At 29.6% G+C, this 11,116-nt stretch overlaps 1 protein-coding gene and 2 pseudogenes across 1 annotated transcript; all 3 read right to left on the minus strand.

The window, feature by feature from the left end:
* Positions 1 to 1,472: 1,472 nt before the first annotated feature.
* Positions 1,473 to 3,506, minus strand: LOC149885401 (zinc finger BED domain-containing protein 4-like). The gene is made up of 2 exons (XM_090094681.1): positions 3,202 to 3,506; positions 1,473 to 2,041 (listed from the first exon to the last, which is right to left on the minus strand). The coding sequence occupies exons 1-2, from the start codon at positions 3,479 to 3,481 to the stop codon at positions 1,473 to 1,475; spliced, it is 849 nt and encodes a 282-aa protein (XP_089950807.1). The 5' UTR covers positions 3,482 to 3,506.
* Positions 3,507 to 5,194: 1,688 nt separating this feature from the next.
* LOC149885402 (uncharacterized) lies at positions 5,195 to 6,473 on the minus strand (annotated as a pseudogene).
* A 2,452-nt stretch (positions 6,474 to 8,925) lies between these two features.
* On the minus strand, positions 8,926 to 9,944 carry LOC149885403 (uncharacterized; annotated as a pseudogene).
* Positions 9,945 to 11,116: the final 1,172 nt, after the last annotated feature.

Raw genomic sequence — 11,116 nt, forward strand, 5'->3', positions numbered from 1 at the left:
ACGATGAGCGATGGATATTAGAAATAACACATTATTGGGAATTTAAAGGATTACGAATTTTAGTTTAACTTGTATATATTAACGTTCAATATTGCTTACATTAATAAAGTTTTTAATTAAATCGAAAATTTAATTAAAAACTTTACTAATGTAAGCAATTCTTCTCTCTTAATCTTACAATCTCGCGCGTCTGGAACATTTTGATAGCGCTGCGATTCACCCCAGGTAAGTGGAATATAGGTCACATCAACACAATACGCTTTAATCAACCATCTCAACTCTAAGCGTCTTGCAAGAGGTTCAGCTTTTCCATCTTTATACAGGGAATGTGCTTTAACATTGGAGGTAAGTATGACAATCTTACTATTAAAAGTAAGAAAGGCACCCTTGATCTGAATTTTATATGGATACCGATCACATAACTTGAAAAGCTCTTGGCATTCGTTGCAATCGCCACGAAAGTCATCCCAGACAACAGCTGATTCATTCTGGTACATGTCCCACCAGGGACCTTTAGTTTTGTAGTATCGCCAAATCAAATGCAAATCGTGATTTTCCAGTTCCAGGAAAACCATGAAAGTATACACAGTTTTAAATGTTCTATCTGGTATTTTTAAATTTGCATACATCATCAGGCTACGATTATACACACACCACGTAGTAAATAATTCCTCGGTTACAGATAAATCTGATACTTTCATACCCTCGTCGATCTTACGCTTTTAAGTAATAAGATTAGATACTTTTTAGATAGATAGATAGATAGATAGATAGATAGATAGATAGATTGATAGATAGATTGATAGATAGATTGATAGATAGATAGATAGATAGATAGATAGATAGATAGATAGATAGATAGATAGATAGGCAGATAGATAGATAGAGTTATAATGAAACTAAACCATAATATTGAAACAAAATCCTAATAGTTATATGGATAGGCACAATGACAATTTCTTTGTGCAGCTGTCGACTAAGTATAAAATAACAACTCTAATATGATCTTGGTTAAATTAGAGAAAGATAAATATTATAAAAAGTTAGTAATAAAACTAGAAAGAAACTAAGTATGCTTTTACTACGGTGCTTCAAAAATGCCTGTTATGGCACCATACTGAACTCTTACACATGAGTCTAGTTTTATCCATATTAGCTTCTGTACACAAAGCTCGTTAAGTACTTCTTCTTTGAACACAACTGCTGATTTATGAGGACCAGTAAAGTTTTCTTTACATTTGGACAGTTATCAAAGTTTGTCAAATCTTGGTATTTGATTTTGATGGAATTCTTTAAAAATATTGACCAATAAAACAAAAAAGTCACTTTACTAATACCAATACTATTACTCTGGTGATTTCATTATTTTATAAGCATCAGTGTTACGTTCGTTCAACTACGGTCAACGAAGTTGAATATAGTTGAACGTAAATAAACGTAACGTAGTTTTGTTTCAATTACGTTACGTTTATTTACGGTATTTTTGTATTAATCATCTTAGTTAAACGTAGTTGAACAAAGTTGAACGTAGTTAAACGGCTATTTTTATATATTTCCACAGCTATTGCCACTGCAGTGTGAGATCCAAGAAAATGCTTGCAACTGATGACTTTTTTAATGAGTTTGAAATTTCTATTGACAAAATGCAAGGTAAGACTCATGTAAGCTTCATTAGCTCTTGATGTCCACGTACCTGAAGTAAGAGCAAAACCATCAACTTCAGGTAGCTCTTGTTCTAACTCTGTAAAGATTTGTTTATGAATCTGTTCATATAGTAAGGGAAGCTTGAACTTTGCAAAAGTTGCAGAGTTCTTAACTGTGACCCTTGGCAGCTGCTTCTTAAAAAATTCTTTTGTTTCTTCATGGTCAGCAACACTGAAAGGCATCGAGAGTGCAACAATCCACCTCATGAAATCCAGGTCAAACTGAAGCTGGCGCTTGTCATAAGTAGAATACTTTGGCTGGAAGAATGATGCAATTGACACAGCACTTTCTTTACGAAGTTTTTTTGAGTTTGCAGGACTTTGTAGACTGTCTGATCCTGAAAAAATATTATTGTTTTCAGTCATCAGAAACATTTTATACATCTCAAATCTAAATAATTTATTTACATTTTTCATTAGTTTATTTATCTCCTTATTAGGCATTCATTATTCGGTTGAGTAGGACAGTGGTACAATTGCAAAAATGGAATGTATTCCTGATTTTTCACTGTATATTAGCCATGAGTATTCTGCTCTTTTATGGTGGACCTGAAGGAACATTATTGGAGAATTCAAATTATTGAACCTAGCCTAAACTATCTGTGTGTCTGTGGAACAGAAAAATTCTTTTAAAACAAATTAAAATTCATACTTAAAAAGTTCACTAATGAGGTACCTTTCAACTCAGTTCCAATGTTTACTCAAGAGGGCTTTCTAGTTTAAAAGGTACCTTAGGCCCATTAGGGCCAAATTTAGAGAATTGATGTGACTGAGCCCGGTTTTTTCAACATCTTTAAAGATAAATAGTTGGGAGTTAGCAAAGTTCACTCCTTCTAAATGTGTCTAAAAACTGATTTCATTATGAACTCAATATTCTGTTTCATAAACCAATCTTTAATTAGTTCAGAGTTTTACTGTGGAACTTATTTTTAAGGCCTAAACTTGAATTAAGCTATCTCACCTCATGCGTGTTCAGGTGTTAAAATTGTTTATTTTGTTAATTTAAGAAGCGGCCAAAGTTTGCAACAAAAATGCTATGAACCCCATTACAAAACTAAATATGTAACAGCTTGATGGGCACTTTTAGATGCTGAATTAAAAAAAACTCAATTAAATATCCCTCTTTCATTTAGAACTTACTGAAATTTTGTAAAAATGAATCAATTCGAGTTGAGTTTTTAAAGTTTATTGATTGAATTATTTTTACTTGTATTAACTTTCTTCTTGTCCTTTCTCTAATGTGTACATTATCTTTTTAATAGGTATGCTGTAAAATCTTTCCTTTCACAGAAATAAATGCACAAAAATATTCTTATCAAAATTTTTTGGGATTTAAGACTTAAAATCAGCTTAAAAATAGTTTTCTATCAAACAATATCTTTAAGCCAGAGGCTTATAAAAACCATGTTGAATTTTTTTACTTGAAATAAGTACCTTACTAAATAGGAATAAAATTTCTATAAACCCACACTGTAGCAAAACAATATTAGTATCTTACCTTTGTCACACTGATTTAACTTTTGTCCTGCTTCTAAAATATCAGCAGATTCAATTGCTGCTTGTCTTTTTCGAGAGGCTTTCTTTTCAAGTACTTCTGCTGCAATTTTCTTGTGTTTTGACTTGAGATGACCCCACAATGCAGCTGTTGAAAGATTTTTACGGCGTAGTGTCACATTAGTGCACAGTCTACATTTAGCTTTTAGGACACCATCAGCATCTGGCTCACAGTCTTCAAAATGCTCCCATAACTCTGATGCTCTAACATTAGTCTCTGTCATTTCTATAGTTTTTGTTTGATGTTTAATATCTAACTAATGACAAGCACTCTCAAATCACAAGTAAAATATTTCATTTTAATCACATTTCGAAAACAAAAACAAAATGGAACAAAAAAAGGTCCTATCTAAAATTTAATCATTCATAGCAATATGTATATATATATATATATATATATATATATATATATATATATATATATATATATATATATATATATATATATATATATATATATATATATATATATATATAATTTTTAGTATTAAATTTGTAAATGTTCTAAATAATGCTTTTCTCTTAAATAATCATTATAGGTTAAAAACTACCAACAAGTTTTCTTTATGAGTAAAAATATTAATTATTTTTAATGTTATGCCTAAAACTTTATGGCACAGATCACTGAATGCAAGATTGCCAACAAATGTTGATGATTTTATTTCATTAACAATATTTCTCATATAGCAACAAAAATTAGCATGCTTCTGTCAGTAAATTGGCAACATGATGTGAAGATTTATCAAGATTTATTAAATTACTCAATTTATGGGAAATAAAAGATAGCATACTAATAAACAATTACTATCTTTGTCAAATTTTTATTTCAATTTTGTTTATTAAATAGCTTACACGATCGGAAATAACTCAATAGTAGTACTAAACTTTTTGTTTTTTACTAAAATTTAGTCAAAATAAATAAAATGTAGGTCCCCAAATGTGGCAATAGCCAGTATTAAGTCCTGAATATCTTTTTTCAGCTTTGATTTAGTACATTTGATATCCTAGTTTTTCATGCATTAAGGTAATTAATTTACATCTTAAATTGACCTAATACCATTGCTAATCTTAGGTTGAAACTATTAGTTGAGGCAACATTCATATATATTTACTAATTGCAAATTGGTAATGAAGTTTTCAATATTTTAACTTATCCTGCTCAACTTTGTTCAACTTCGTTCAACTTTGTTCAACTTCGTTGAATTATTATTTCGTTACGTTCAATTTTGGTTTTTGGGAAGATAAAGTCTGACTACGTTACGTTTCGTTACGGTCACAAAAATGAAGCTAGCACTGGTGCTTATTATTTTATTAGTCAATATTTTCTAGAATATATTTTAATGATATAGACTGTTATATAATGTTAAGGCTGCTTTCAAACGTGCAATTACGTTTTGTTTTGTCTGTCAATCGTTTGACTAAATTTGGATACAAAGAACACTTATGGATTCTTTGGCGCAACTCTTCTAATGTTCCTAATACTGACTGCCCAGTTTCTTTAGGCCATATTAAACATTCCATTTTATTCAAAGAATAAATATTCTATGACATTTTATAACTTTAAACAGAAACCAACATTTTCAGTAAAATACTATAAAAATTAGATTTCATAATTATGACTACATCTAGATTTCATAATTATCATTATATTCGTAATTATCACTACATCTAGATTTATTTTTATCTTCTATTTTTAGAAGAATGTTTAAAAAATTGAGTATTGATCATCAAATGGGTAACAGATTATAGGGGATAGTTACTTTTATAATAAATATTTATTAATGAAAGATTTTTTTTTTTACATTAACAATAACTTTTAAGAACACCTTAATGTGCCACCCTTTCCTTAAGCAATCAATATTTCCTTTTTTTAATTCGGTCAATACTAGCTAGTGCTGCACTTATCGGATGAGGTTTTTCCAACTAAATTACAAAAATTAAATTGGACTTACATTATCATTAACAGATTCATTTTCTATTAGGCGTAAAATTTCAGCCAGTTTGTTGGTCTTCCTTTTTTCAACAAGAAGTTTCTTTTGTTCGACCAAAATAGCCAATGTTATAAACAATAGAGTACTTCTATATACAAGTACAAAATGGTAGAGCTTACGCAAATACAGTATTTTAACTACGCTTCTAAACAAAACAGATTGCTCAACTTTGGTGTACCACAGTGTTTGGTTTTTGGAGCATTATCATCAAAAGTGTCATCAAGCATGTCAAGCTTGCGTTTTTTCAAAGCCATAATCTTTACTTCATTTTTTTAAGAGGAACCTTTTTGACGGATTGAAACTGATGCAAAAGAGTCTGATTCCATAGATGAAACGGGCAATAAAAATATATTCAGGAAAGTACATCAACGAAATTGTGATAATACTATTAAAATAACCTGAAGAATGGTCATCATTAACACGTTTTTTTATTTGAGCACCTTTGATTTAGGAGTCCATTTGTATTTAGGTCCATTTCAGCCTATACGTTCTGAGATTGGAGCCGTATTGTCTGAATCTATAAAAAAAACACAAGGACAATTAAAAGTTGTAGTTACATACACAGAATAGTAAATTTTTAATAAAATTAATATAATATCATACTTGTCATTGTCACAAGTTACCTGAAGATGGGTCTTCATTATAATGTTTACTTTTTTCCACAGCATTGCCTTTAACATAATTGAGAGCAAACTTACTCACTTCATCACTGCTAGGATTTTCGTCAAAATTTCGTCCTTAAAGTTATCCAATAACGTTTCAAATTTACAACATTGGGTAATAGACCCCTTATATATTATGACAGCTAAATGTTGTTTATTTGCAATAAATACATTCATCACATTTTTCTATTAAGTAAAAAAACATTAAATTTGTTTATCTACATACAATAAATAATATAATTGAAACCTTGGCTTCAATTTTTTCAACATCCTTAAAAAGTGGGCTAATCTAAAATAAGGGGCTTATATTTTAGGGTGGACTTTAATTAAAGTATATGCGGTAATTGTCATCTGTAGTTGTGTTTTAATGCACTTACCACTTGAAACTCAAGGCATTCAACGGATGAATAATGCTTAAAAAGTGTAATTGAAAGTGATAAAGGAGGCGTATGACGCTCATGTTTTTCTCAGTCCGTGTACCATAAAATAACAAATGTTGAAGAAAGCTTTTGAGTGTCTACAAAAACCAATTTCTTGATTCTATTTCTACCAGGATAAGCCATTATTTAATAATATAAACCTATAAAGAAAAATTTAAAACAACAAAATCACGATAGTTTTATAAAAGTTATCAAAATACAAAATTTATAAAAAAAAAACTTGCTTGTATAAAATTTATAAAAATGTATTTGTATAAAATGCTTGTATAATTTTTATAAAAATAATTTGTTAATATTGTAAATTATCATTAAAATATTATGTGAATTTTTCTATAAAATATTATGTAACATTTTTATGTAAAATATTATGTAAATTTATATAAAATGCTTTTTTAAAAAAAACAAACATGTATGGTTTATTTATATGTTTATTTTTCACAAAATTTACATTTAGCCACCCTAAGCATATTAGGGACTTTCATTAGGGGTGGTTTCGGCGTATGATATTTCGGTGAAATCTTCATACGGGATAAATGAATCCGTAATTATAACATAAAAAGTTAAATATCTGTGTTTTGAAAATAAAATACAATGGATGATATTTGCTTAAAAAAAAAAAGATTATATAATATGGTTAACAGACCATGGCTTATCAACAAGTGGCACTTTTGACGAGTTACATATCAGAATCAATAAATTTAAACTGTATCCATCCCTAACTGAAAAACTAAAAAGAAAGGCAGAAAGAATTTTTGTATTTAAAACTTTCTTGCATCCTACAAATACCTGCTTTTAACTGCTCCTTGGACTAGTGACGATTCATTGTATCCTTATATAATGTCATCTATGTTTAAAAAGTATGCTTCAAATAAAAGCGAAAGCAGTTTGGGACAGCAACAAAAAGGATATGTTATTTTAACAAGCAGAAAAATTGTGACTGTTAAAGCTTTAACAGATTTTAGTTCACCTGATACCTTGTTTGTAGAGGACTTATAAAAAAATCTTATGGAGAACAATTTCGTCTTGCTGTAATTTTATTTAAAAACAACTTTCCACAAAAAGCTTAATGTAAATGTCATGTTGGTGTCAGAGGGCTATGTTGCCATGTTCTTGCATTATTTTTAAAGCACTTTTATGAAACAAAAAAAAAAAATATTATCCCTTTCTTTTACCGAACAACTTCAAAAAAAGGCATTTTCGGAGTAAAAAAGGTTCAACACCTTATGGTTCCACTTCGTCAAATTAAACTTTCTTCAGTACGTTTTGCTTCAAAAAAAAAAAAAAAAAAAGCACGTGTGGAAAAAATTATTGTTGCAGACTCAGAAAATTCAAATGCAAAAGAGATATTCTTAAAACGAAACTTAGTATAAATTCTAAAATAAAAGTTACACAAATTCATTTTGAATCGCATTGTTTTAATTGCAAAGTCTTCATCACTTTTTGACCACCTTAGTTATCGCTTCACAAAAAATGGCTTTATATTGCTTGATGGATCATGATTATGTTAAAGAAAATCGAACCTATAATCCTAGCCTTAATTTTCGAGATACTAAAAAGTTAACCACAAAAAAATTTATTAATTGTGTTATGGAAAGAACAATTTACACTATTCCTAAAAATATTATAGTATGTATTTTTGGAAATTCTACTCATACAAAATCTTCTAAAGAAAATAATATTACTGAAGTAACTATAAATAATAAAAATATTTTAACAAGCAGAGAAAACAATTTTCTATATTTGCAACATATTTGCAATTGTATTCAGCAACACATACAAGAAAATGCAACAGAAATAAATGTTAACATTTAGAACATATACCCTAATGATCCTAGAGAATATGCAAATTATAAAAATGTTGAGCAAAACTCAGACGCATGGCTAAACATAAGAAAAAACAAAATAACTGAAAGTCAACTTCCTGCATTGTTAGGTGTATATGGTAAAAAAAAAGTTTGAATCCTATTCGAAAATTGTAAAAGAAGGACTTAATGAAAGTGATTTATTAAATAACTGCTTTAGAAATTTCCGTCGTGGTCACCTGTTTGAAAAAGAAGCATTGTTATTTTTTCGAGACCAGTCTTTATCTAATGCTACACCATGTGGTTTCTTTACTTTAACAGAAGATTAAACATACGGTTCAAGTCCTGATACTTTGGTAGCTCCGAACTTATTTCTTGATATGAAAATCAAAGGAGAAAATTCAAAAGAATCATTGTCAAACTTATTTAAATCACCTGCCTATTTTATTCAAACACAACTTTAAATGGTATGTACTCAATCAAACTACTGTTTTCTTATGTCCTATCATCCTGAATCAAAAACTGCTAAGTACTTCCTTATTCAGAGAAATAACATTTCGTGGGATGTAGTAAAATATTTAATGGACAGTATCTTTTCAAACACCAATATCAGATTGGCCACATAAAGAATACAAGTTATTTGCAACTCTAGAAAAGGAAAACCTTCCGAGCTTCGAAAGTATCAAACCATTACGTACCCATATTAATAAAATGATACGTAAACTTCCTATGGTAAATTTTAGTACCTTGTAATAAATAACAATAATAAAAAACTACATAACTACTTTCAAAGAAACATTTTTACATTTATACTTTTGTTCAGGATTTGGTCCAATAGGATCCATTATTAAATTAACAATATAACACAAAGTCTTCCAAGTTGATAAAAGTAAGTCTAGTCTTTGCATAGGCCAAACTGTATTAAGAATTGACCAATATGTAACGCGCCATAAAAATTGTTCAACATGAATTCTAGTTGAAGCAATATTGAAATTTGTTGAAACATCCCCATGTGAAAACCTATCCAAATTTTTTTGTGCTGGTTGGTTTAAATAAACATCTTTCATCGAACAATAATCTTGGACCGCGAAACCTCGATTATCCATTAGTTCATGTTCAGAATAAGCCAACTTAACACACTATTTTTTTCTGTTATTGCACTACCTGATGTTGAACCTGGATAAATGTCCCTGAACAAAAGACCATTTCCATAAGGTAAAATATCAATCAATGCTTTTCCTGTTTGTGTGTTATTGTAATGAGGAAACATAGGAGTGTCTAAATCAAAATTAGTTGCTTCTTGAAATCTAAATTCGGTGCAGTCTATAATCATATCAGTTAGACCATGTCTTCACAAATTTTTCTGGAATTCTTTTTAATAAATATCCATCATTAGGATGAAGATCAACTTCATCAAACAATGTTTCTAAAAATATTATCCATGCAACAAAAAGTCTATTAACTGCTTTCGGAAACTGATAACATATGTACCATAGTCCCAAGTGTAATGCATGAGGACAAGTGGAGAAAATAGAAATAGCCTCACCATGTACTTATCCAATATTTTGTAAATCTATAAGCAAGTTTGTGCAGTGCATCTTTTGTATCCACACAAATAAAATTATTGTTACAAGCAATAACTTTTTAGATTATAATATAGCATAATTAATTTGCGGTACATTTGATAAAACCATAAAACGTATAATACTTGATATTTGCGGTAACAAATAGAATTAGCCTCATCAATAGTTATTTTCAGTTTACTTATATATTTTGATCTGGTGATATGCATTTGTAACTTTTTATTATTATTTGTAAGTTAAACAAAGACTGTGAAATCAGTGCTCATAAAGTTTTTAACATTTGGTTTATGACATATTAATTTAAAATGGGACGTGGTAAGCGTTTATCAAATGAAGAATCAGCAGTAATCAAAGCATACAAAGATACAGGCTTATCTAATCAGGAAATTGCGAAGAAAATTAAAAGATCGCCAAATGTGGTTAAAAATTACTCCAAGATTGGGGTTATTTATGGAGCTTATAAGGGAAGTGTTGGCAAACGTAAAATTGATAATCGTACTAAACGAGTTATTGTACTTTGTGCTGCTGCTCAGCACATGACTGCATCTCAAATTCGTGCTGATTTACAATTACCTGTATCTGTTCAACGTGTGAGACAAATCTTACATAAAGATCCATACACAGTTTGGAAAAAGCGTAATCCAAAACCAAAACTTATTGCTCGTCATAAAGAAGTTAGATTACAATTTGCAAAAGAACACGTCTTGGCAAGAAGAGTGGGATCAAGTTCTCTTTAGTGATGAAAAAAAGTTCAATCTAGATGGTCCTGATGGCCGTCATTACTAGCACAATCTTTGAAAAGACAAAGAAACTTGGATGAGTCATAACATTGGTGGTGGAAATGTTATGGTTTTGGGGGGCTTTTTCCTTTACTGGAAAACTTCTACTGGCATGGATTTCAACAAAAATGAATTAACAGGACTACATTGACTTATTAGAAATAAGTTTGCTTGAACATGGTGAGGAATTGATGGGTGAAAATTTCACTTTCCAACAAGATAATGCTACTATCCATAATTCAAAGCTTACGAAAGCTTGGTTTAGGGAAAAAAATATTCACGTAATGGAATGGCCCGCATGTAGTCCAGATCTTAACCCAATTGAAAATCTATGGGGAATACTTTCTAGAAAGGTTTATGAAAAATGGTAAGCAATTTGAATACACCTTGGATCTAAAAACTCGTACAGAGAAGCTTGGAATGAAATATCTATAGAAACTATCCGAAATCTTGTGAATAGTATGTCAAGTCGCATATTTGAAGTCATTAAAAATTCAGGAAGCAATACTAAAATATTTTTCCATTTGTAATAATTTAAACATACCAATTTATAAACTTTTTAGTTGTAGAAGAAGATGATAAGAAATAAAGCAGATTTATAA

Source organism: Hydra viridissima, unplaced genomic scaffold, assembly GCF_058129835.1.
Source record: "Hydra viridissima isolate aposymbiotic clone 2 unplaced genomic scaffold, HvirCarnegie_v1 scaffold_8, whole genome shotgun sequence".
Taxonomy (NCBI): domain Eukaryota; kingdom Metazoa; phylum Cnidaria; class Hydrozoa; order Anthoathecata; family Hydridae; genus Hydra; species Hydra viridissima.

Bases quoted from the DNA above. Each gene is read 5' to 3' on its own strand.
- LOC149885401 (XM_090094681.1), bottom strand. From the start codon at position 3,481: ATGACAGAGACTAATGTTAGAGCATCAGAGTTATGGGAGCATTTTGAA. The intron at 2,042-3,201 runs GTAAGATACTAA...ATATTTTTTCAG, and splicing joins GTTAAATCAGTGTGACAAAG to GATCAGACAGTCTACAAAGT.